The sequence below is a fragment of the Ornithorhynchus anatinus genome, chromosome 16, assembly GCF_004115215.2.
Source record: "Ornithorhynchus anatinus isolate Pmale09 chromosome 16, mOrnAna1.pri.v4, whole genome shotgun sequence".
In the NCBI taxonomy this organism is placed as follows: domain Eukaryota; kingdom Metazoa; phylum Chordata; class Mammalia; order Monotremata; family Ornithorhynchidae; genus Ornithorhynchus; species Ornithorhynchus anatinus.
Genome location: NC_041743.1, coordinates 6,224,168 through 6,250,626, shown reverse-complemented (window position 1 = coordinate 6,250,626; position 26,459 = coordinate 6,224,168). Strand labels below are relative to the sequence as shown.

General features: G+C 46.7%; 2 protein-coding genes across 8 annotated transcripts in view; both read left to right on the top strand.

Annotated features, from left to right (window-relative positions):
- RC3H1 (ring finger and CCCH-type domains 1) overlaps positions 1–520 on the top strand; it is a 54,324-nt gene extending 53,804 nt beyond the window's left edge. For 5 of the 7 annotated variants that reach the window (XM_029080517.2, XM_029080520.2, XM_029080521.2 and 2 more), the window contains one exon: positions 71–520. In XM_029080517.2, the coding sequence (XP_028936350.1) occupies positions 71–224 (154 nt within the window). In that variant the 3' untranslated portion in view covers positions 225–520. The remainder of the gene's footprint in view (positions 1–70) is intronic. The other 2 variants (XM_029080519.2, XM_029080516.2) reach the window with 1 other exon arrangement.
- A 13,384-nt stretch (positions 521–13,904) lies between these two features.
- Positions 13,905–25,680, top strand: SERPINC1 (serpin family C member 1). Its single transcript, XM_001515218.6, has 7 exons — positions 13,905–14,047; positions 16,475–16,868; positions 19,682–19,897; positions 22,452–22,589; positions 23,362–23,749; positions 24,982–25,046; positions 25,442–25,680. Exons 1-7 carry the CDS (start codon positions 14,007–14,009, stop codon positions 25,610–25,612), a joined length of 1,413 nt encoding a protein of 470 aa, XP_001515268.2. The 5' UTR covers positions 13,905–14,006; the 3' UTR covers positions 25,613–25,680.
- Positions 25,681–26,459: the final 779 nt, after the last annotated feature.

Here is a 26,459-nt window from a genome sequence, read left to right as displayed (position 1 = left end):
CACCTTGTTGATTTCCCACTGACCTTTTTTTTCCTTGCTTCCCTTCTTCCCTTTAAATCTCTTCACTTAGCAGCGATGTGCCGAATGGATCAGCTTTGACACAAGAGAGTATCAGCCTCTTATCCAACAAGACCGCCTCTCTGAACCTGTCTGAGGACCCTGAGGGAGGAGGAGATAACAATGACTCCCAGAGAGCAGGCGCCACACCCACCTCTGCTCCCTAGACAGAGGCCACAGCTGCTTTCTTCCTCTCCTCACACACACACCCGCAACCCCCACCCCCCAGTCTGCGCGAGGGGCAGAGGGATAGGAAAGGAGTGTGTAGAGCTCCCATGCCTTTGCTCTGAGGGTAATCAGAGAAACCCAGGAACAGCAGCAGGTCCAGAGGCAATGTGCACAAACACCACTACTAAAAACAAACCCTGCACATAGTTCACATTAATGCGTTTTTTAATTAAAAAAAATGAAAATTAGCAGTATCTGCAAGCAATTCAGATTAAATTTGTTTTTGTTCTGTGAATGAACTTTATTTTAATAACTTTGGACGCCTTGGATCCAGGGCTTAAAAAAAAAGAAGATATTATATATATACTCTGTTTGATTAATTGTATGATCTTAATGAGGTAGGTTTTTCTTTTATTTTGGTATTATTACATACCCAGTGTATAATTCCTAACCCCTCCCCTGTCTTTTTTGACCCCCCTTTTCCCACCTCCCCACCCTCTGGGGAAAAAAAAAAGAAACCCAGACAAAAAAGCACCTGGCCAACTCTTGTGAATTTAAGGTGTTCGTGTGAGAGAGAGGGAGTTGGGGTAGTTAAAGACTGTCAGAAAATGTGCAACAAACTCTTTTTCCACAACTATTTCATGGAGCCTATAAATTCCTTTTCTTTCCTTCCCCAGAACACCTGGGCAGCAGTCCCCGCTTTGTGTTTCTTGACCAACCTCAGTTTTTTGGGGGTTATTTTAGTGTTTTGGTCTATGCGCTTTTTCCCCCGCATGTCGTTTTAACACCCACCCGCTACCAGTACTCAATTGCCACTGTCATGTTTCCCCCTCCTCAAGTGACCACGAAGCTTGATTCAGTGTACTGACCATGGGTTTGGGTAAAAATGGTGGTCACAGTGGCGGTGAACTGGAGCTGGTTCTTAAGGAAAGATGCCTGGCCCAGTCACTCTTCTACTAGCCAGCGTGAAATATCTGATGCGCGCACTGCACTGGCAGAAGGAAATATCAAGCTCCCCCAAATGCCCTGTGAATCCACATGATCAAAATCTCAATGAGATCAAAAGCAAGAAACTCCCCCCAGGTTAGCTCTGTCACTACATTGGAGCTTTCAGTGGGCTGCTGAACATCAGGTTTTATGGCATTTGAGAGTAAAAAATTGAATATCTTCTCTCAAATGCAAGAAATTTTTAGCTGCTTTGGAGAATTAAAGTGAACTGTCTGGTTCTTGCAGAAAATCTGGGTTTGGCTAGTCGTCTCCTTAGGAAGTCTTTAGCAAAAGAAGGTAGTCCCTTCCTCTTCATCAGTTCTCCTAGACCTGATTTAAACTCACCAATTTTGAAGGAAACGAAGGTTGCCTTCGCAGGGGATTGAATCTTGTCTCTCCACTATCGGGAGAATATTCGGTCATTGCCTCGTTCATTCTGGCCCATTGTGCCCGTGCTGAGCTCCTCCAAAACGTCCTTTGGGACCGCCTCGGTTGTAGCCTTCCTCAGTCCTCCTCCCTCCCTAGCTCTCACCCTTTCTCGGCCTGATTGTCTCGTTTCCTTTCTGGATTAGACTACTAAATCAGAAAGCACTGGTTATGTAATAAGTTATTGTATTGCTTTGGTGGGGTAAAAGCAAGAGTTGATGTTTTTCTTGTTTAGTGTTTTTTTGTTGTTTTTTATTTTTTCTTAACTCTTGCTGAGGTCCTAGCAACCTTGGGCTAAGCTTTGCATCCATCATACTGTTAATCGAAACAAAAGTCGGGGGGAGGAGAGTGATAACAGTCCTGTCGTTGCCTACCAGTAGGAGAGTCCAATCAGAACACTCTTTTGAGTAGCGATTATTTAATTTGCCCAGTCAAGGCACCGCGTTTATATACTATTTCACATTGAATTTGATTATGCCCTACAGACCTGGCTGGTCAAGGATTTGATATACACATATTGGCTTGGGATTCGAGCTTTTTTTATTTAAATAAAAATTTATATATATTATATATATACAGATATACATAGTTATATCTGTATATATATTGGGTATGTTTTAAGGATTTTTTCGCATGAGCGCAGCTGTTGCAATCAAATGTCTGATTGGGAGGTCAAAGCACTGAATGAAGATGAGGCATTGTTTTCAGCTGATGTCCACATTTTCTTTGCTCGCTCACTTGCAAATTTTGTTTTGAACTATCTTGAACTTCTGACTTCAAGCAAGTCGGACCCCATAGTCTCAACTCTCTTTTACTCCTAATGCTTTCTTTCTGGGGGAGAAGCAGAGAAGGGCCATGGCGTTTTCATCTCCCCACTAGATTCCTTTGGCTTTTATAGTTGTTGTCTCTGCACTTAATTTTCTTACCTGTGAGGAAATAATGTACAAGACCGTAAATCTTGATCTTGAGTTGATTTGGACAGACCCCTTTTCTGCTTGAGGGGTTGTCAGGTAGTTCCTTAATTTAGAAGGCAAGTCGTCAACCGACCTGAGCTACATTCCGGAGAGGAAGGTGGCTGGGCTGGGCGGTGACGGTGAAGGCCGAAATCCACACTGGGGCCTCTGGCACTGATTCCCACTGCCAGTGTAGCTCCCACCATTTTGTTTTTCCTCCAACAACATTTTATTCTCCTACTGTTGTTACTTGCTACCAGAGGAGCCATTTCTAGATTTTACTGTATAGCCACTTCGTGTAGCTAAGCACAGGAAATGCCATTGTTGTAACTTGATTTCAGAAATTTTTTTTTTTTTTAAATAACATTTTGGAAATAGGTGTCACTCCAGTAAAGTTAAGGCCTCTATTTCCACCCGCCAATCCTATCATGCCGAGTAAGGAACCGAGTTGCCAGGAAGGCTCATGGCCCCCTTGTGCCTCCAGAGTTTTTCCAGTCAAAGCACACCTCTCTGTCTACCTCACCCAGCTAAGAGTTTGGATCCTGACAGTCAAAGTTGATTTCCTCGTGTGCTTAGTGGCAGGCTTAGAACTAGAAAAGAAACCCCAGTTCTTGTTTTTTTCTGGTCTTTGGGCTGTACTTTGTGCACAGCTTGTCCTTGTTATGATTAGTCTGTCCAGGTGAATGTCCTCTTTGGAAATACCTAGCTTGGCTCTTAAGCTAGTTTTTGTTAATATCTGCAAAAGGCATTGATTTTTGGCTTTCTTGTTTGGTTTGGTTTAAAACTTTTGGCTGCCCTTTCCCCATTCCTTTGGAGAAAGTTGAGAAATAAAACCAGTCAGGTAGCAATTGTAAGTTTTCAATCTTTCTGGGGTTTGTGGAAATGACTTTATAGTCTCTTCCCGTGTGTGTGTGTGTTTGTGAAGAAATCTATAAACAATCCACCTCTACTGTAAGGAACTGCTGATTTACACTGAGTTTCTTGGTGCCTTTAAGTAATGTAATGATCCTTCAAGTTTTGCAATTTACTATGTTCTTTCAGTTGATGGAAATTCAGTTCCCTCTTTTCCATAGTGCTAAAACCACCTTTGCATCTGTAGGCAAGGAAGAGTGTGGGGTGGACCATTCATGGTATCTGAGGAGAGTCAAGTTAAAGGCGGAACCTTAGGTGTCTTTTCTATCTGGAACCTTTAGAAAGTACCTTATTCACCCCTTATTCAGCCCACAAAGTAGGAACTCAATTTTGGCAGGGCACAGGTGAGCAAAAGCAAACCCTAAAGTGTCTTCTAAGAAGGTCTCTGGGAAAAGTGACTGTAGATCATATTCAGCATGATTTGGGAGTCCAATTTTCTATTCTTTTTGGGTCCACAGATTATTTTGCCTCTAAATTTTGTCCAAAGGGCAGTGCAATTTTGTCTCTTTCCCTGCATCCTTCTTGACCAAAACTCAGACTTCTCCAAAACCTCTACCACAGTTAGCAGGACATGCTTCTGGTACCAACCAAACATAAAACCAGAATTTAGGCCAAATCAGCCCGGCCCTTCCCACTCCCCATAACCCCCTCAACTCTGATTCTCTTTTTTTTTACTCCACTAAAAATGGACTATCTTTTGGCCACTCATTTGCTGCTCTCTAAATAGCCTCATCCCCCTTCAAAATAGGAATTCTCTAGACCGAAAAGCCCTTCAGATTGGCAGCACTGTTCTCTCAAACTTGAATTCAGCAGTCTAGTTTCTTCAGGCCCCTAATGCATTATGCTGATTTGCTGGGCTCCACCCACCACCCTCCCCAATCGTGTGACAGTGACAGTTTGCTGCCTCAAAACAGAGCATTCAAATGAATTCGCTTAGCCAATAACTTCTGTGAAGTTGCCTTTTCTAATGGTGTTATTACTCAGTGATGCACAAATGTGGTGTTGCCCTACTGGTAGGCAAACAAGGGTCTGATTAAGAGCGATAGCCTGCTGTGTTGTGTTGTGTTGTGTTTTTTAAAGGGGAGCCAAAGACTTGTGCTTTATTTTGTTTTGGCAAGGGGGAATATAGCAGCCTTTTTGATTTTTTAAATCTGAAAAGTGTTTTGGAGATGACTGCACTGTGAGGGTAGATGTGTCCGAAGTTAACGGTTTGGGTTATATGGCCTTATACCTGTTAACATAGTCAGAAGAGACTTAATTTTCTCCAAGAGTGGATTTCAGCTCTTTTAAAATGGCGTTTATATAACCCTTTATTTTTGGATCATCCAGTTTTTGAATGCAATTTTTACATGCATTTCTATCCTCGCAGCCCATGGAATCTTATGCGTAAAAGAGAAAAACAGCTCTCACTGGTCAGGTTGTAGAAATGAATCACCGATTACAAACTGTATTGTGAAATGGCTAGTGAGTAAAGGAGTGAACATGTTGGTGCACATTTCTGGGTTCAGATATTGGAAGTCAGTCCTCTAGGAACAGTGAATGGAGGAGGGCTCTTTGTAATTTGACTTTCGCTAAGGAGAACACAATCAGCAGGGCCCGGGTCATAATGGGTGGTACTTCTAGCTTTTGACGTGCAACATAATGAAGCCACAAGAGTTTGCTAAATTCTTGCTTTCTCTGTTTGTTCATTTGAAATAGTGTGAAGTTAGAGAGATTAAAAGTCCCATTCATATGTGTTTAGAAATTCCTCCAAAAAACAGTATTGAAAGTAATAGCTAATGTCAGTAATGTAAACACCAAATAGCCATGGTGGCCTCTGGAGATAGTTTGTTCCCTTTCTGACATCCCTAATCCAGTTTTCTTTCTCCAGGGAGGGGAAAAAAATAAAAATAACCCTAGAGGATTTAGTGTTAAATGTTTATAGGGGTTTATTTTTTCTTATTAGAAAAATGAATAGATTTAAAAAATTGGAAACTCAGCTTTGCCAACTGAGATGCCAACTGATCATCTTCCAATAGATATTTCTGTCTCTCTTAAGCATAAGAAAAAGGAAGTATTGAGACAGAACCATACTATATAAGTAAAAATTGAAGAGCTGAGATTAAGCCAGAAACTTTAAGGTGGCATAAATTTATCTTGACTTCTCTGGCTTGCTGCGAATGTTTGCACTCCCTTCCTTCCTTCCTTCCTTCCTTCCTTCCTTCCTTCCTTCCTTCCTTCCTTCCTTCCTTCCTTCCTTCCTTCCTTCCTTCCTTCCTTCCTTCCTTCCTTCCTTCCTTCCTTCCTTCCTTCCTTCCTCCCTCCCTCCCTCCCTCCCTCCCTCCCTCCCCTCCCCTCCCCTCCCCTCCCCTCCCCTCCCCTCCCCTCCCCTCCCCTCCCCTCCCCTCCCCTCCCCTCCCTTCCTTCTTTCCCTCCTTCCCTCCCTCCCTGATAGTAGCTAAAATGGGCTCTCAAGATGGATGTTGAAGTCCATGGTTACTGCTGCCACTTCAGAGGACAAGGTTGTAAAATATATGTGAAGCTGGATTTCTTTTAGTATTAAGGTAAACAAATCAATAATTTTTGAGCCACCTGGTAAAGTTGTTATACAGAGGAGTGATGCTTATAATGAAGAATTAGGCTGTCTTGCTCTTTTGGTTTCAAGATATTGTTTCTATTGATAGTGAAAAAGAAAAAATCTGTCTAATGGTTTTTGTCATCAGGGTCTGACTGAATTGCCAAGGTAGATTTTTGTCCATGCTCCATTTCTAAGCTCTGGAGAGTGGGGAAATAAATTGTTAAAATCCGTATTTTTCATGAACAATGAACATATTTTCTAAACTGCACTGAGCAAAGTGTTTTGTGATAAAGAAACATGACCCCTCCCCCACCCCTTACCCTCTCACTCCCTACACACCCAGATGTGCAGTTTACTGGGATTTTTTTTTTAATTTGAGAAAATTCTAATCTGCCGGTAATATTTTGGGCCACAGCAACTAAACAGTGAGTGTCTTGAGACTAAAACAAGAGTTGGGAAACAATAATTTTTGATTTTGACAAAAGACAGAAAATTGTAGCCCAAGGGAGTGGAGGATACATTGATAAACCTCAAAAAGCAAAAAATACCAGGTGACTGGGAAGAAATGTACATCTAAGTAAAGATAAAACATTGTAGAGTATTTGAGATTTATTGGATGACATTTTTACGTGCTCCTTTGTGGCTGCTTTTTCTATCCTCAGCAGACAAAACTCACAAGTCTTTGGATTCCAGACCATCCAGTTAGAGCTGTCTTACAACTGGAAAGTATAGAATGTGGCTAGCTCTGTGGCCTTTCAGGTTGCATTGAGAGGGGAGAGGGAGAGGGCAGATGCCTTCCTTACATTTAATTCAGGGTTTTCCATGTCAGCCTCCATTTTCTGGCTCAGAGTCTCCAGACCAACCTACTTGAAGGCTACTTTTACCATTTGCACTGTTGCCCAATTTTTCTGTCATTTTGTTCCTTTCCTGAAAACTGGAACTTGAGTTAGTATGAATTGTTTTTCCTCCATTTGATTCAATGTTCCTGGCTTTATAATATGTTCTAGAAAGAGTCTATGAAAGATTCATGTGATCTAATCCCTCTAATAGCAACTTAACATTTTCCAGTTGTGGAGGTTTCTCTTCAGTTGTGTGTGAATGTGAGTGTTTTTTCCCTTTTTCCCCCCTCCTCCCCTTTCTCCTTTAACCCTACGATGATGGTCATTTGGTCTTTAGGCTCATACCAGTCTCCCCGAGACATTCTGCAGTCATTATCACCTTTTTGGGTGGATTTTACTTTTATTTTATTTTTGGGTTTGTTTTGTGTGTTTTTTTTAATTAACTTTTAACATTGGTGCATATATGCTTGGGATAGAGCTTGTGTAATTTACCAATCGTATTGATTGTATGTGATTGTGCCCTGCAGAGGTATATTTAACAAAACAAAGAAATAAACTAGAATTATTAGGAGACCATGAGATTTGAGTCAGGTTATGAGTGACTTCATGAAATCACTTAGGTTTTTGGATAAGTGAGACTTCATATCTACTCATATATCATTGCTGGTTTTTTTTTCGAAGTCTTCCCGTCTTTTCTTTCTCCTATGCCTTAATCCCGCCTTTCCTCTTCCTACCTCCACCCACCTCTAAAAAAAAAAGTAAGATCTTCAGCCTTAATAAAGGGGATTCTCAAGTTACTGAATTTTATGGATGTTTATTATACCTCTCAAAAAGTTATCAACTTACAAAAAGTGGAGGGAAAACAACTAAAATGTGAGGAAGGAATTTCCCAAGCAGTAAGCACTTCTTTTGGTCCATTGGCTTTGGGGCAAGCTGGGACATCAGATACAGAATGCCTCATCTCCTTTGGGGATGGGAGAAAGGGGAAAAAAGAATACTGTTTGAAACTTATCCCATTTTAATTGTTAATTATATGAAGTTTTAAAAGAGCCATGAAGTGCTGGGGAAGAGATGATGAAGGTTGTAGCTGCAAGGGGCAGCGGCAACTCTGGATTTAAAAAAGTAAATGTTCCACTTGTGGATTTTTGAGAGGTATAGAACCAACTTTTTCAGTTTTGTATTTAAAAAAATGGTGTGCATGGTGATTATGTAGAAGATGCCACATATGTTAAAATGCTTTTCTTCCCTCCCTTCCATTTGAAACTGACTCAGCCTCATGTCGCTCCTGCATAGTGTTTAAGGCTCTTATGAGTTGCAGATAAAAGGATTTACTTTAACAAGTGGAAGGAGGTGATATACCTGTTGGTTTGTAAATATATGGAAGTGTCTACAAGGTCTTATCTGCTTTCTGTCAGCATTTATATTAAATGATAAATTAATGAAGATGAAACGTCTGGTCTCTTTTGTTGGTAATTGTCTCGGTGTCTCTGATCTCCTTGGGCCCCCAGTGTGCTTTTTTTTTTTTTCCTCAAAGAGAGGAAGTCGTTTATTTAAATCAGTGGTGTTGATTGAGAGTTTACTGTGTGCAGGGCACTGTACTGAGCACATGGGGGAGTGCAGTACGTCAGAGTTGGTTGAGATACGTTCCCTGCCCAAAAGGAGCTTCCGGTCTAGAGAGGGAGATGGACATTACTATAAATGAATAAATTACATATATTTACAGAACTACCATTTGGGTGGGGTAATTAGACATTTGCCTGGTGGTCTGTTGTGATGGTGAGTGGAATTTCTGGGTGACCTCGACAAAGAAAAAGTGAGTGTTGGTTAGAAGAGCGCCAGAGGTCTTTTGAGCAACTCCTTGATTTAGAAGGGGAATCACCGAATTTTGGTCCTTGTCTTTCCAGTGCTACCTGCCTTATTAGTCGCCGCACTATTGGTCTAGTGTAAAGAGCGTGGCTCTGGAAATTGAGACGGTAAGTCCCTGGTGGACAGGGATCAGTGCTACCAACTCTATTGTACTTTCCCAAGCGCTTAGTATGGTGCTCTGCACACAGTAAGTACTCAGTAAATGCCATCAATTTGATTATTCCTGGTGTGGGAGGTAGAAGGCCCGCTGGAGCTCTGCTGTTGGTGGGGAAGGTTTCCAACTAACGACCCGCCTGGGGTATTTCATGAGGTGGACAGGAATCCTGAAAAATAGGGGCAAATTTGGGCGGTGGCAACCTCAGCGCTTAACAGTACTTCTCAGCACTCTGCCATGGTCACTTCTTCCACGAGTGGGTCCTGAACATAGAAAACGTTTGTGTGGGTATGGCAACCTGCTGCACCTCTTCCTGTCTCCTCAGCTCATTGGGGGCATGACTGGCAACAGGGCAAAAGAGTGTGAGTGGCACAGCAAGTTCTTCTAGGCAGGTTCTCGGTCCTGAGCTGGCAGGGTGGACATTCATCTGCCGCACTCCAGGGGAGACGCCATCGCTTTATTAATCGTTTCATCTGGCCACAAGGCCCAGAGGTAAGAAGCGGAATGTCAAGACAATATGAGACATTTGGTCCTGTTCTCACCAGTCCAGATCACCCAGGCCATGAGCCACCAAAGTAGCCATAGGACACATTCAGTTTGGCTCCAGGTTCATTTCCCACCAGGCCTGTGTTTCTGAGTGCTTTGGGTGGACCAGTGGATTGGCCAAGAGCTGAGCCATTCATTCTCAGTGGAAAAGTAAATTTATGAATTCAGTCTGGCATAAAGTTGGGATGCTTTCTTTATAGGTGTGACCTTGTGCAAGTCACTAAACTTCTCCGTGCTTCAGTTACCTCATCTGTAAAGTGGAGATTAAATACCCAGTCTCCCTGCCGCTTAGGCTGTGAGACTATATGGGACAGGAACCATCCAACCTATTTAACTCGTACCTACGAGAGTGCTCAGTAGAGTGCTTGGTACATTGTAAGCACTTAGTACCACTATTAATTTTATTATTTCATCAACAGTCTTTACAGAGCACCCTGCTTTTTATGCAGAGCGCTGAAGGAGGCACCTGAGATGACCCAGTAGAGTAAAAGAAAGTGTCCCTGTTTCAACGGAGCTTTATATTATAATGGGGGAGACCAGGAGAAACATTGCCGGATATTTAGGAGGGGAAAGAAGAAAGAAGTGAGTAAATACCTGCCTAAGAACAAAATGAACAGGTAAATACATTAAGTGGTTAATGGTGGTGTCATCTTAAAAGGAGCAAGGTTTGGCTTCAGAGCTCGAAAGCTCTAGAAAGAGTCCTTGTCTGACATATGAATCAGGTGTGACTTGGGTTTCTTTTTCTCTGTACTTTGGCACCAGAGTCCAACCTGTTTCTTATTGAAACTGTTTCCTCCAGGTTCAATCAACCAAGCTGGCTCATGTTTCCGCTCCCTGGATTAGAAATGTACCACCACACTTGCGCTTCCCATTACCGTGGATGATGGGGTGGGATCGGAGTGAACCCGGCTGAACAATGGCTTGCTCAGTCTAGTTTTCACACTGAAGGCTTGGGCCTCAGTTTGGCTTTGAATACCAAGAATGGTAACTGGGCTGGCAGCAGCCCCGATGATCCCACTCAAGGGCTTGAGTCAAAAAAAATTGAGTAAAAATGGGGTTCGGACGGGGCCTAGTGGAAAGAGCCTGGGCCTGGGAGAAAGAGGACCTGGGTTCTAAACTCAGCTTCTCCACTTGTCTGCTGTGTGATCTTGGGCAAGTGACTTAACTTCTTTGTGCCTCAGTTTCCTTATCTGTAAAACAGGGGTTAAATCCTACTCCTTAGATGGAGCCCCATGTGGATAGGGACTGTGTCCAACCTGATTTTTTAATGTTTAGTACAGTGTTTGACACAGTGCTTAACAAGTACCATAGTTATTATACATCTCTAAATTTGTCTCCTTAAAGCAGCAATTGTCAGGTTTCAACTTTAAGCTGTCAGTTTGAGGGGAGGGGTGAAAAGAGGCAGGACTTTTAGGGGACATGAGTATTAGGCCTCTAGACTATAAGCTCGTGGGCGGGGAATGTGTACCAACTGTAGGAAGCTGTATCAGTACAATGCTCTGCACACAGAGCTCAATAAATACAGTTGATTGATAGAAGGGGACAGGCTTCAGAAAGCAATTAAGCCATGTCTCTGTGAAGCAGACATCTGTAACCAAGATTCCTGCAATGGCTACCCTGTGCTCATGTCAACATTATTCTCTTTACTAAAAAAGTTCCTTTCTCCTGCTTCTGTTTCCCTGCAGCCTGCTAGAGTTCTTAACCCCTAGCTTCAATCCTGGACTAATGTGCTCCTCTTCTCTCATGCTCCCCTGTGTTTTCTCTTTCAAAAGCTTCCTTCCCTTCCTCTCATCCCCCTTGTTCCCCCGTATACTCATAGAACAGTAGGCTTTGAGCTCTTGAATTCCTACAGTTTTCCCAAGGCCTTCTTTGCACTAAGCTGCCATGGTTTCATCAAGATTAACATTTTGCCCTTTGCTCTGAGGCCTTTATTTAAAGGAAAGTTGGGATTTTCTAATTAGTACTTAAGCATTTTGCAGTTATAAAGAGTGACTGAGAGCTACTGCAAAATTTGGGGGTGAATATTAGTGTGTGATTTTTTTGTTGTTGTTGTCTTGTTTTAAATCAAGGCAGGTGAATTTCTCTTGGGCTTGCTTTTCTCGTCTCCCAAATAAGATTAAAATGTAATTAAGTTCCCATATAATGGAGTTGGGAAGCTTTGAACCCAGCTGAGTGAGATTCTCTAAGAAAGTATTGGAAAGGTGTCAGACAAAACTTTATTTTGATAGACTCTGTTTTGCAAGCAAGGTTGCTACCAACTGAATAGAAGAATTGAGGAACCCTATCAATCAGTGGTATTTATTGAGCCCTTAATATGTGCAGAGCACTGTACTAACCGCTTGGGATAGTACAGTACAAGAAGTAGTGGACACGTTCCCTGCCCCTAGAAGATGGGTCTCACAATTCTGTTTTGTCAGATGCTTTATCAGTCTGCCTTCCCAGAGAAGAATTCTCAACAGATTCCTACAAAAGAGCTAATCGGTGAGTTACTCAGTAACTTCAGCTGGAGCTGTTTGCACTCTGCCAGGGCCCTGCTCTCACATCAAATAAAAGATCCCAGCAGAGTTATGGGTGATAGGAAAGTCAGACCAGGCACTGTGTCAGTTTCCTCCACCCCTATTGCTTACAGCTGGGGTGAAGGAAGTGGATACGGGCAAGGAAGAGGTGAAGTTTGAATGCTGTCTTTAAGGAGAGTCCCATCCCCACCAAACTGTAATGTACTTGAGGACATTGTGTCTAATAATAATGACTGTGGTAGACTGCGCTCTCCAAAGTCACCAATGACTTCTTTGCCAAGTGTAATGAGATCCACTCAGTCATAATTATCCTTGATCTCTCACCATCTTTGATACCCTTGACCATTCCCTTTTCCTGGAAATGTCCAGCTTTGGTCTCCCTGTTCTGGTTCTCTTCTAATTCCTACCTCTCTGGCCATTCAATCAATGATATTTATTGAGCGTTAACTGTGAGCAGAGTAACCCCAATACAACAGAGTTGGTAGGCATGATCCTTCCCCATAGGGCATTTACAGTTTGGAGGGGGAGATCACTTCTGCTGGATTTTCCTCTGGAACTCATCTGCTAACTCAAGACTTTTTTCTGAGTCTCCTGCCCTTTTCACTCTACGCCCATTCAATCAGAAAACTCATCCTCTCCAATGGCTTCAGCTGCCACCATTTTTTTTTAGTAGTATTCATAAAGTGCTTACTACATCCCTGGTATTGTACTAAACGCTGGGGTAGATCCAAGCTAATCAGTTTGAACACAGTCCACGTCCCACAAAGAGCTCACATGCAATCCCCATTTTAGAGATGAGGTAACTGAGGCCCAGAGAAACAAAGCAACGTAGAGCAGACAAGTGTCGGATTCAGGATTAGAACCCAGGTCCTAATGATTCCCAGGCCATGCTCTATCCACTAGGCCACGTGCGACAGGAAAGACGATGGTGGTGGTGTCTACAGTGAGTGAGATCCTGCCCCACTGTCCTTTCAGCCACTTCCAGGCAAGCTCCCAAATAGAAAATCCTGTTCCCTGTGGCATACGTTAGGAAAGGAAACTGTCAGGTCAACTACAGTCGTAACTAAACCCAGGAGTGCGGCTAAGTTTATCCACCAAGGGTGACTGTGGCAGCAGCAGCTTTGTAGCAGGCAATGGCAAGCCAGGAAGGGCATTGTAGGGTAACCCCTCCTGGCCCTGTTCCATCGCCCTGTCAACTAGGGCAATGACAGAGGGCTAGGAGTTGTTTTAAACAACTCTGATGTGAGGCTTTGAACCTTTCCGGCCATGCCAGACTCTGGGGACCTGGTTAGTACAAGCGCTTAGTACAGTGCTCTGCGCACAGTAAGTACTCAATAAATTACATAGGTTACTTAGGGCTGATTCAAGGTGGGAATTTTGCTCTGCCCCATTAAGCTTGTGCCATTCTCTCCTCTCCCTCTTTCCCCCCCTCCCGGCTCCTTTCCCCCTTTCCCGCTCCCTTCCTCCCTCCCTCTCTACCCCTCCTGGGGAGAAGTGGGAGAGATACAAGGTTGCAGGAGCTGGTGAGGTGTGGGTGGAGCGGAAAGCGTTCCTGGGGATGCAGGGCTGCCCACCTATTTTTCTCCTATTTTGACCTTGAACGTTCCCTGACAGGAGAGGGAGGAAAAAAATGCCATCAGGCCAAGAATTCAACAACTAGGTCCTGAGCCCGTTCGAATGTCCAGTCCTGCCTTATTGGGTCCTCTCTGCTGGCAAGTCAGAGGAAAAGGTGGCTAGTGGCGGGTGAGTGGGGAAGGTGGAACCAACTTTCCCTGGCCTAGCTGGACTTTAGAACTTCTGTACTGATTAAACAATCCCCCTGCTTAATTTGCTTAACCTTCTGGGGCTGGTCGTCAACCTTTGACCCCCGCTTTTTCATCCATCACTCCCCCACCCCCACCCCATGACACCTCCGGGAATCCTGGAGGAGGGGGGGAGATTGGTTCAGTGAGGGAGCTGCCACTGAATCGGTCGGTCTCCATTTTCCCAGGTGTGACGAAGTGCCATCTTTAGTGGCCAGCAGCTATGGTTCCTGTGGAGCGAGGGCCTGGGGTTCCTAGAAGGAGGTAAGGGGGACCTGTGTTGTCCAGGGGAGACTTTTGGCTCCTAACTCCCACCGATAAATGAGATCACCCTGGAGGAGCCAAGTGATGTGGACCGGTCCTTTTCCATCCCTCTCTGGGGTCTGCTGGGGGAATCTGTGAGTTTTAGCTCCTCGGGGCTAAGCAGTGGCTCTTCCTCCCTTGCTCTGGAAGCCCCCTCCGGGAGTCCTGGGCAGATTTCCCCATTTCTCTACGCCTCCATAGTCTTTCTGCTGAAAGGAGGCTAACAGTCCTAACCCACTGCCTTCCTTGCAGAAGTAGCTTCAAGCTGTTCCCCAAGGTGGTGGCGGCATTATAACCGTTTTTCCTGCGTTTGTGGCACAGGCCTCTCTCTGGGATTGAGTGCTGTTGTCTGCTTCCCCATTAAGAACAGTCCAGGGAGGGAAGCAGCATGAGCTGGATGGAGGCAGGGATAAATGTCCAGGAGAGGAATCCAAGGCCTTCCAGAACACTGCGTCTCCCAAAGCTTGTAATGCTGTCTCATTTTTTGTGTTGCTTCCTCACAACATTGAAGGAAGGGAGGGGAGAGGGCATGAGGAGGCGTAGGGAGGTTAAGTAACTTGTCCAAGTTTCCTCAGCAAGTCTGTGTCTCATATTTATTGAGTGCTTACTGTGTGCAGGTCACTGTACTGCTGGGGAGAGTACAATATAAGAGTCGGTAAATATGTTCCCTGCTTACAACAAGCTTACAGCCTAGAGCTGGAGAGACAGACAGTAATATAAATGAATAAGTTATGGATACGTACATAAGTTTTGTGGGTCTGATGGAGGCGGTGAATAAAGGGTGACGCAGAAGGGAGTGAAAGAAAAGAATATGAGGGTGAGGGAACAACCAGTAAATCAACAAGACAAGGACTCTGCCGAAAGCAAAAGGAGCCGCGGGTCATTAATGGTGATAGTGGTATTTGTTGAGCGCTTACTATGTGCCAAGCACTGGGGTAGATTCAAGATAATCAGATCAGACACAGTCCCCGGTCCACATGGTATAGTGTAAAAGAGAGGGAAAACGAATTTAATCCCTATTTTACAGACGAGGAAACTCGGACACAGGAGAGTTAAGGGACTTGTCCAAGGTCACACAGCAGACTCCCAGACTGTAGTCTTTCCACTAGGCAACACTGCTGCTAGTGGAACAGCTCTTTGGTTCCTTGGGGCCCTAGTGGGGACAAATCAAGCCTTGTAATAATCCCAACCCTTCCAACATTCTCCCAGCTGGAAAGACAATCCAGCAGCTTCAGCCACCTCTGACAGTCCAGCTCCCATGGGCAGGACCCGACCATGGCAGCCTTGGGGGGGAGGGGGGGAGTTTGACCCCGTGCTTTTGCTCACCGCTCTGCCCCGTCAGCTCCACCTGTATGGGCACCACTCTGAGCCCTCTGAGGCTTCCCTACTCCCTCACACCAGGAATTTTGCAGCTCTGCTTAGAAGATAGATCTGCAAGGATCCAAGTGCAGCATTATGCCAGGCGGAGGGCGGGAAGGAGATAGTCTGTCCAGAAATATCAACCCCTGTTCGCTGCCCTGTGCTGTGGGTTTAACCCCTACCCTTTCTAGTTGCTCCCAGTGCTCGGGCTGGCGGAGAGGGGTTGGACCAGGGGTGGGAGGTCCTTGGCCTCAGGAGCCCGATACGGTCAGTGGCCAAGCCGGCCGGAGGCCTGGTCTCAAGGACCCTGGGGACTGGCGAACAGTAATAATAATAATAATAATAATGATAGTAATAATGATGGTATTTGTTAAGCACTTTTTATGTGCCAGGGGTATATAGAAGCTAGTCAGGTTGGACATGTTCCCTGTCCCACATTAGGCTCACAGTCTTCATCCCTATTTTACAGATGGGCAAGGCAGGCGTCTGTGAGAGGGAGAGAAGCGGAGAAGTACTGGGGGTGACCCCCTCTGGCCAGGGAGTTAGTTCATCCAGCCCGTGCTACTGACTGAGCATTTCGTGAGTCCTGGGGAGGAGACACTGGGGGCTAAGCAAGCCTCAATGCCTGGCTCTCGGGGGGCTCCCCATCTATTAGAGAGGAGGGGGAGAAGCAGTGTGACTTAGTGGCTAGAGTATGGGCCTGGGAGTTAGAAGGACCTGGTTTCTAATTTCAGCTCTGCCACTGTCTGCTTTGTGACTTTGGGCAAATCACTTCACTTCTCTGTGCCTATTACCTCATCTGTAAAATGGGGATTAAGACTGTGAGCCCCATGTGGTACAGGGACTGTGTCCAACCTGATTAACTTGTATCTACCCCAGCACTTAGAACAGAGCTTGGCATATGATAAGCGCTTAACAGGTACCATAATTACTATTACTAGGGTGACTGCTTCCCCCGTGTTATTGACATAGGGCTTTTCACGGTCTCCGTTCCTGGTGGTTCTGATTTGCTTTCATTCTCGGGAGCAGGGGACCATTACCGTACCTTCTCCCCCTGCTGCTCGTGGGCGCCTGGAGCTGCGTGACTTGCCACTCGAGCCCCGTGGAAGACGTTTGCCTGGCCAAGCCCCGGGATGTCCCAGGGAGTCCCATGTGTATCTACCGCTCCCCGGGCGGGAAGCTGGCCGAACCGGAGGGCCCGGCCTCCCAGATGCGGCTGCCGAAGAAGATCCCCGAGGCCACCAACCCTCGCGTCTGGGAGCTGTCTGAGGCCAACTCTCGCTTCGCCACATCCTTCTACAAGCATCTGGCGGACTCCAGGTCCAACGGAGAGAACATCTTCATGTCTCCCCTCAGCATCTCCACTGCCTTCGCCATGACAAAACTGGGTGCCTGCAACAATACCCTCAAGGAGCTCATGGAGGTAAAATATCCTTTGGCCCATCTTATAGTAATAATAATGGTATTTGTTAAGCACTTATTATGTGCCAAGCACTGTTCTTAGTGCTGGGGTAGATACAAGGTAACCAGGTTGGACACAGTCCCTGTCCCAAATGTGGCTCACAGTTTTAATCCCCATTTTACAGATGAGGGAACTGAGGCCCCCGAGAAGTGAAGTGATTTGCTCAAGGTCACACAGCAGACAAGTGGTGGAGCCGGAATCTTACAGAGGAGGGCCCAGAGCAGGGTCACGATGGCCCGGCGGGAGGCTGGTTCCTGATGCTGCAGGCAATCATATTTATTGAGCGCTCGCTGTGTGCAGAGCACTGTACTAAGCCCTTGGGAGAGGACAGTACAACAGTAAACATTCCCTGCTCATAATGAGCGTACGGTCTAATGGGCAACTCTGTGTCGGCACCTGGACTGTCACGTTCAAGTCCTTTGCTTGCACCTCTCCGTGTGCCACACCCTTGCCTGCCTTCTTACGTTGCACCCGGGAATATGATGGGTAGGGGCAAAGAAAGGGTGAGTGGCATCATGTAAACCTCTGGCACCATCCGGGTTTCCCTCTCACAGGTCCTCTGTCCTGAAGTCTCAGGGCCAAGGTCCATCTGGGTTTTCGCTGAAGGGTGGCTGAGGTCGGAGAGCACTGGACTGAGACTTTTCCAACAAAGCAGGACCTGGGGAGTGGCCTAGTCGAACGCTAAATTTAATGAGTGTTTACCGTGTGCAGAGCATTGTACAAAATGCTTATACTACTAAGTAGAATGCATCAGGAGTTGGTAGTTGCAATCCTTGTCCATAAACTGCTTAGAGCCTACAGGGTAGACAGATGCTAAAATAGATTAGGGATATGGAAAAGAGTAAAGTATAAGAATATTTATACAAGAATCATGGGGGTGGAGTGAGTATCTAAGTCCTAAAGGGGAAAATGCACAGTCACCGCAGAGGAGTGGGCGGATGTGGAAATCAAGGGTTTAGTCTGGGAAAGCCTCTTGGTGGACATGTGATTTTAGGAAGGTTTTGGAGGTAGGGAGAGTGGTGGAGTGTTGGATATGAAGGGGAGAGGGTTCCAGGCCCAAGGGAGATATGGGCAAGGGGTCGGATCGGTAGCAGGATAGACAAGATGGAGGTACAGAGAGTAGGTTGGTGTTAGAGGAGTGGAGTGTGCAGGTTGGGTTGTAGTAGGAGGTTAGTTAGGATGGGGAGAATCTGGTCCTGCCCCGGCCTCAGGAATCCCTCCCAGGCTGTGGACTCCAAGTGCTCCAGGATTCCCAGCAAGAGGGAGAGGCTCGGGACCCTGGGGACCCATCATTCTCATTAAGTTAATGTTTGTGGAGAAAACAGGTGCTGAAGAGCAACCTATTGTCACACTAAACTGAGGAGACTCAGCTCTGCCTTCGAGGCATTTTAAGGCGGAGGATTAGACAGGAGATACTTCAATTATTTTATATTTAAAGTTGATTTAAAGAACTGCACACATGCCTGGTGAGCCCTGATCACACACCAATTCCCCTCTGAATCTAGGAAAGTGTGCCTGACCTGATTACCTTATATCACCCTTGGTACTTAGTATAATCCTTGGCACCTAGTAAGTGCTTACAGAGGTTTATTATTATCATTATTATTATGATTATTATTGCTCAGCTAAGTCCATTCCTCATTTTGCCCAGTGTTAGATGGCTTGAAAGAGCAGGTGATCTGAGGGAAAAGTAGTACAGTGGGCCTAAGGGTTGCCTGGGTTCCTTCTTGGCCCATAATATACCCCTGGTCAGAGAAGCAGGGTTCTTCTGGGCCTCGAGCCAAGTGGAGCTTGAGTGATATACCATACCATACCATACACCATAATCATCATCATCATCAAGATCCCATGGGGGTGATTCCACTTCCTCTGAGCTGGGCATAGTTCCCAAGACCTCAAGTCACCCCTGAAAGACAGTCTCCCCCTTCTCTTCCTCCTGAATGGAAGGGGTGGGAATCCCCACAGGGACAGGGGAAAGAGGGTGTTCATCAGAGGTTGGGAGGGGGAAGAGGAGTCTTTTGAAAGATGAGGCCAAAGGCCAGCAGGATAGGAGGCAGGAGGTGGTCCATGGTTTCCTACCTGCCTCTGGCACTGCTGTGCCCAGCTTCACCCAAACAGAACTGGCAACCCCAAAGCTCCGGGGATCATGGCTGGGTTGTGCAGTGATGCCTGGGGATGCTGGAGAGCAGGATGGCAGAAGAGAGACTGGAGGTTGCATCCAAATGGCCAGAAAATTCCCATAAATCTACCACCACATCCAGCAAAAGCCCCAATAGATTTAATTCCTCCCTTCCCCAGGGAACCCCTGGATCTTGTTAAATAGCATATATTTATTAGTTGTGAGTTTGTGTTGAAGCAATATGAAGGGGTTTTTTTTAATCCCCCAAATGCCATCAGTTTTATTGAGTGATACAGTGAGTACTAAATATTTTATGGGTGTTCCCCTCAGCTTTCTCCAGCCAATCGGTGGTATTTCTTGAGCACTTTCTGGGTGCAGAGCCCAGTGCTAAGTGCTTGGGAGAGTACAATACAATAGAAGTGGTAGACACAATCTCTGTCCACAAGGAGCTTAGTGACCAATCACTAAGTGCCCATTCACCCCCAACAGTTGCCTTTCCCCTCCCCTGACTACTTGGAGAGAGTTCGACTGGACTCCCACTATTTATGTCCTGTGAGGGGGGCCATTTTCTGCCTTCTCTTGCCCACCACTCCCTCGCTCCCTAAGATTCCCCAAACCCACCGCTCTCTTAACACTCCCTGTATGGATTCCTTAGGTCTTCAAGTTTGATACGATCTCGGAAAAGACGTCGGATCAGGTCCATTTCTTCTTCGCCAAGCTGAATTGCCGGCTCTACCGGAAAGCCAACAAGTCCTCCGAGCTGGTGTCCGCCAATCGTCTCTTTGGAGAAAAGTCCCTCACCTTCAATGAGACCTACCAGGACATCAGTGAGATGTTGTATAGAGCCAAGCTGCAGCCCTTGAACTTCAAGGTGAGTTGGGGATGTTCCATTTTTTCTGGTTCTTCCTGCTCCTGAGTTAGGGGAGAGGAGCAGCATGGCACAGTGGATAGAGAACAGGCCTGGGAGTCAGAAGGTCTTGGGTTCTAACCCAGACTCTGCCACTTGTGACCTTGGGCAAGTCACTTCACTTCTCTGTGCCTCAGTTGTCCCATATGTAAAATGGGGATTGAGACTGTGAGCCCCATGTGGGACAGGGATCGTGTCCAACCCAATCCGCTCCAGCGCTAAGTACAGGGTCTGGCACATAAGCAAGCGTTTTAGCAAATACTATAATTATTAATAATTATAATGGAGGAGAGAGAGTCATCATTGGCACTCCCTGGAGGGAGAAATGGAATCCACGGGAACCGAGAGTCGAGGGGCTGTGCCATTCTGGACCTGGGGTTGCCTTCTGGGGCTATTCGAGTTCCTCTGGGCCACATAGGCAGCCATGGGTTCAAGGCCCCACTCCTCACCTGCTTTTCACCTGGAGAGTCATTCCCCTGCTCCCATGCCCAGCTGAACTCCGAACCCTGGGAGCCACCAGAGTGGGTCTAGTTCCAGCTCTTCTTGAGCTGTGCCTGTCGTCTCCTTGTTGTGAAGTGAGGTCAGTCAGTCAATCCATCCTATTTGAGTGCTTACTATGTGCAAAAGTGGTGTGGCCTAGTGGCAATCAGAGGACCTGGGTTCTAACCCTGGCACTGTCACTTGTCTGCTGGGTGACCTTGGGCAAGTCACTTCTCTGTGCCTCAGTTTCCTCATTGGTAAAATGGCGATTAAGACTGTGAGCCCTTTGAGGGACAGGAACTGTGTCCAACCTGATTATCTTGTATCTACCCCAGTGCTTAGTATGATGTCTGGCACATAGTAAGTGCTTAACAAATACCACAATAATTATTACTGCAGAACACTGTACTAAACACTTGGAGAGTACAATATAACAGAGTCGGTAGATACGTTCCCTCCCCTTAGCGAGCTTAAAGTTTAGAAGGGGAGACCGACATTAATATAGATACATAAATTACAGATATGGACATAAGAACTGTGGGGCTGAAGGAGGGGTGAAGAAAGGGACCCACTCTAAATGCTTGGAGGAGTAAGGGGCTTGGACTCCAGTGACTGGCAGCAGGTTCAGTAGCAGGATTAAAAAGCCCAGTGAGTGTCCAGATAGGCTCACTGAATCAAAGCAACCCTTCATCACCCAAATTTATTTATTCATTCATTCTCTCTCTCTCACCCACCCACCCACTCCCCCTCTCCCCGACACCTCCTTCAGATTCAGTTTGTCCCAGGAGAAGGTGGAGCGAAAAATGTTCCAAATTTCCCTATCTCCTTACAACTGAAAGACATCTCTTCTTCTCCACCATCTTCATCCTGCATTTGATGGGCACTGACAGCAGGCATGGATACTGTGGACTTTGCCTCATTTTGGGCAGACATGGTCTCTGCCCCTCAGGGAGCCTAGAGCCTAGTGGGGAGACAAGACTGACTTAAATGAATTACTAAATCAGCTGAATTGGACAGTGTAGGGGCAACATGGATGCCTACTAAGAGCTGCACTCCAGGGTGGCTGGTCACTGGGGACTGGAGAATCTTTTCCTGGTGGTCCCTTTCCACCCTCTTCTCTGATCCCACTACGTCCTCCTCCCCGGGCCCTCCAAACCAATGGAGAGGATGACTGTTAACTCCCTCATTCTCCATAATCTTAGAAGTGAAGGTGTGAACTGCTCACCGGAACACAGGGGAGGAAAAGGGGCAAGGATTTTTAGGGCGCATGAGGGCTTCTAGGGAACAGACTTCATAGGCCTGACCATTTTGGTTCTTTCCAGTGGTGATTGGGAACTCTCAGGTCTCTGCAGAAGCCCAGGATGAGCAAATCTGCATGGTTTAGTGGAAAGAGCATGGGCTTGGGAGTCAGAGGTCGTGGGCTCTAATCCCTCCTCTGCCACTTATCAGCTCTGTGACTTTGGGCAAGTCACTTAACTTCTCTGCATCACCTCATCTGTAAAATGGAGATTAAGACTGTGAGCCCTACATGGGACAACCTGATGACCTTGTATCTTTTCCTACACTTAGAACAGTACTTGGCACATAGTGAGTGCTTAACAAATACCATCAGTCATCATCAAGTCTGGAAGTCCAGCTCCAAAGGCTGTGGAGGCAGTCACCCCCTTGAAGGGGGGGACCCATCTCTAGAAGGAAAAACTCAGCCGGTTGGACTTGTCTTTCCACCTTCAAAGCAATATTAAGGTCACATCTTCACCAAGAAACCTTCCCTCTTTTCCCCAGTTCACTCTCCACTCTCACTGTGACCTTTGGATGTTTGATATTCGCCCCTCCCCCAATCCCACAGGCCATAGGGACATATCAATTATATACTATAAATGACTTATAATAACGTCTGTCTCCCCTCCAGACTCTAAGCTCGTTGTGGGCGGGGAAAGTGTCTGCTAATTCTGTTATATTGTATTTTCCTAAGCATTTAGTACAGTTCTCTGCATACAGTAAATGCTCAAATATGATTGATTGTCTCCGGCCTCCATAGGATCAGCCAGAGCTGTCCAGGGAGATCATCAATGACTGGGTCTCAAACAAGACAGAGGGTCGCATCAACGACGTCATTCCCCCGGGAGTCATCAGTGAATTCACAGTCCTGGTGTTGGTCAATGCCATTTACTTTAAGGTAAGAAAAGGCCTGGGCTTGGAGTGGGTCTGGTCCACAGGGACCAGCGTGGGCTTGGGGCAGCAGGGCATCATCCTGAGGGCTAGGACCAGTCGTGAATCTTCAACACCCCACCGGGGGGTTTTTACTGCTTTTGCCCAAGGGGGCCATTCAGCCCCTCCTGCCCCCCTGTGGGTCTGGCAGGGGACGCCAAGAAATGTGAAATGGACAATGGAGAAGGAGAGAAAGCCAGAGCGTTGCAAGGGCCAAGACTGGTGGTCTGCTATGTGATCTTGGATAAGTTAATAATAATGGCAGTCGTTAAGCGCTTACTATGTGCTAGATACTGTACTAAGGGCTGGTATGAATGCAAGCAAATCGGGTGGGACAGAATCCCTGTCCTGCATAGGGCTCATAGGCTTCATCCCCATTTTACAGATGAGATAACTGAGATAACTGAAGCACAGAGAAGTGAAGTGACTGGCCCAAGGCCACCCAGCAGACAAGTGGCGGAGCTGGGATTAGAATCCATAACCTTCTGACTCCCAAGCCCGTGCTCAATGCACTACACCATGCTGCTCCTCTTCTCTGTGCCTCAGTTCTCTCATCTGTAAAATGGGGATTGAGACTGTGAGCCCCATGTAAGACAGGGACTGTGTCCAAACCGATTTGCTTGTATCCACCCCAGTGCTTAGTACAGTGCCTAGCATATAAGAATTGTGGTATTTAAGGACTTACTATTATTATTAACCTCCGGTCACCCCCTCTTCTCTTCCTGCCTGTCTCGCCGAAGGGTCGCTGGGACTCCAAGTTCAGCCCTGAGAACACCAAGAAGGAGCCATTTTTCCTGAAGGAGGAGAAGTCCTGCCCAGTCCCCATGATGTACCAGGAGGCCAAGTTCCGCTACCTGAAGGCCGGTCAGGTGGAAGTGCTGGAGCTGCCCTACAAGGGGGATGACATCACCATGGTGTTGATCCTGCCCCGGCAGAGTTCGGCCCTGGCCGCCGTGGAGCGGGACCTGTCGCCGGAGACCCTGAACGAGTGGCTGAGCGACGCCAAAGAGACCCTGCTGTCCGTACACATGCCACGCTTCCGCGTCGAGGACAATTTCAGCGTCAAGGAGAAGCTGGGACAGATGGGGCTGGTGGACCTCTTCGACCCTGACAAGGCCAGGCTACCAGGTAGAGGGGGAGGAGGAGGAGGGGAGAAAGGGGAAGAAGAGAGCAGAGGGAGATGCCCTCTCCGTTATCCAGTTTCCCCTAGCAAACCCCAGGTATAGCCACCCCTCTCCTCACATTCACAAAAAACAAACCATCTTAGTAGTATTAATATTATTAGTAGAAGTATTTATTTAGCACTTATTAGGTGTTGGGTGCTACACTAACATTAGGAACAGTAGAAGATGGTCAGATTGAATATTATTATTTTGATTATTATTGTATTTAAACTCTTAACTATGCGTCGAGCCCTGTTCTCAGCACTGGGGTAGGTGCAAGTTAATCAGGTTGGACCCAGTCCCTGTCCCATGTGAGACTCTCGGTCTAAGTAGCGGGGAGAACAGGCATTGGACCCTCGTTTGACAGAAGAGGAAATTGAAGCACAGAAAGCGACTTGATCAAGGTCACACAGCAGGCAACTGGTGAAGCCGGGTTTGGAACCCAGGTCCTCTGATTCCCAGGCCTGTGCTCTTTCCATTAAGCCATGCTGCTTCTCAAAAATGAAATAGAACCTCGGAATTTTTGAAGCCCGGGGAGGTGGGAGAGTGAAAAAGCAGCCTACGGGTTTGTAAACTGATGTCCTGCCTTTGGGACCCCACCAGGAAAGGGCTATGGCTACCATCGACTAATTGCATTTAATTAGAATTAATAGAGTTAATTCTGACTCTACCTCTGCTGTGACCTGGGGCAAATCACTTCACTTCTGTGTGCCTCAGTTACCTCATATTTAAAATGGGGATAAGAGTGCGAGCCCCTTGTGGGACAGGGACTGTCCAACCTGATTAGGTTGTACCTACCCCAGTGCTTTAGAACAATGCTTGGCAGTAAGTGCTTAACTATACCCATTATTATTATTATTTTTAGCCTGTTTGAGCAGCCTATATCTGGGGGGAGCCACACCCTCAGGTGCTGACTTCCTCCCTTCCTTCTCACTGTAGCCTGGGGCCAGGATTTGGGCCTCGGGGGAGGTGCAGGGTGAAGGAGCAAGGGGAAAAGGCAGAGTTTGTTTTGGGGAAGACCAAGAACTGAGGGAACGAGGGTGGGGCTGGTGCAAGGGAGAGGTGTGGAGGCCAATGGGTGTAAGCGAAGTTGGAGCTGAAGAGGAGATTCCTGCCTGGGGTTGGGGATGGGCAGCTCCCCACAGCAACGCTTCCCCCAGCCCCCAAACTTACCCTTCCCCTGTCGTTCCTCCTCAGGGATCGTGGCTGGAGGCCGCTCGGACCTCTCCGTCTCTGAAGCCTTCCACAAAGCTTTCCTCGAGGTGAGAGGCTCCCACTCGCTTCCTTCTTTTTTTTCTATCTGTTTTTACCTTGCTTCTGGGTAAGGTTTTGTTTTCTGGTTCTGGCCGTGAGATGTTGGGTGACAAGTCTCTCTGCTGGTCCTGCCTGTCTGTTCATCAGCCGGACCGGTGACGGAGGGTGGGAACCTCGGAAGGAAATTTGACTCTGTTGGATTTGGGTGGGGGTTGACCACTCTTGAGTGCCCCATCAGGCATAAGGTGGCCTGGGTAAACTTAGAGACCCAAATGCCTCCACCTCTCACCCTCTAAGGATCAGGTCTGTTATTCTGTACTCTCCCAAGCGCTTAGTACAGTGCTCTGCACACAGTAAATACTGACGGATCCTTATGTTCTTGTCTTGGACTTTCACTCACCAGGTCAACGAAGAAGGCAGCGAGGCAGCGGCGTCTACGGCTGTCGTGATCTCTGGCCGCTCGCTGAACCCCTACAGGGTGACCTTCAAAGCCAACAGGCCGTTCCTGGTCCTGATCCGGGAAGCTGCCCTTAACACCATCATCTTCATGGGAAGAATATCCAATCCCTGCTAGCGGTGCTGCTTCTGCCTCCCCTCGGTCTGGTTTGTGGATAGAAACTAATAAAAAACCTACTGCCATCATCTCTCTCACTCTCTCTAGTGAACGGAGGGGGACAGAAGAGTAGGTCGAAGGGTCTGCTTCAGTCTTCCATAGAGCGAGGCATCTTCCCATCCCTTCACCCACCCGGGGGGAGATGGAAAAGACCTCCCACTACCCACTAAGCACACTCAAGAATTGTTTTAACTTACTTAAGGACGAGAACTGAAGCAGAGTATTAAACCATTTATTTCTCAAACCACTCACATGCATAATGTTCTTTTACAGTGTTAAAATAAAGAGGAAAATGCATTTTCTTTATACAAACAGGATTTCAAGTAGACATTTATAGATTTTTTAAAGATTCCTAACCAAGTTGCTAAGTTTTTCATTCACATTGTTCTTAAAGCTGTTCAACGAGAAAGCTTTTGCTAAACTGCTTTAAATATGTTTATACAGTTCTGTATCTTCACCCTTTCTTTTCATTCCCCTTGTCCCGACCCAAATCCTTTCCCACCCTCACCTACCCTCCCCCCTGCCCCGACTCCGCTCCCAGGGGTACCCCCTGGAGGAGACATTGCAACCGGACCAAGAATTGTTATTACCTGGCGAGCAGCGGGAGGGAAGAACTCTCAAAAGGAGACAGCTGGGAAAACTTTAGGGAAAAAATTCTGATGGCCCCAGTTCACACACAGCAGCATTGCTCCTTAACCTACTGCAGACTAAGGGCGACCACTGAGTCCCATAAGTCAAATGACCCTCAGCCACTCCCCCCACCCCCCAACAACCCCCCAGCAAGATCACCTGGAAGCGTGTACAGCAG

What these genes read in the sequence shown, in the direction of transcription:
- SERPINC1 (XM_001515218.6), top strand. Translation starts at nt 14,007, where the DNA reads ATGGTTCCTGTGGAGCGAGGGCCTGGGGTTCCTAGAAGGAG. An exon ending in CCTGGGGTTCCTAGAAGGAG is followed by an intron (nt 14,048 to 16,474) that starts GTAAGGGGGACC and finishes TCTCGGGAGCAG; the next exon opens with GGGACCATTACCGTACCTTC. An exon ending in TCCACAAAGCTTTCCTCGAG is followed by an intron (nt 25,047 to 25,441) that starts GTGAGAGGCTCC and finishes TTCACTCACCAG; the next exon opens with GTCAACGAAGAAGGCAGCGA.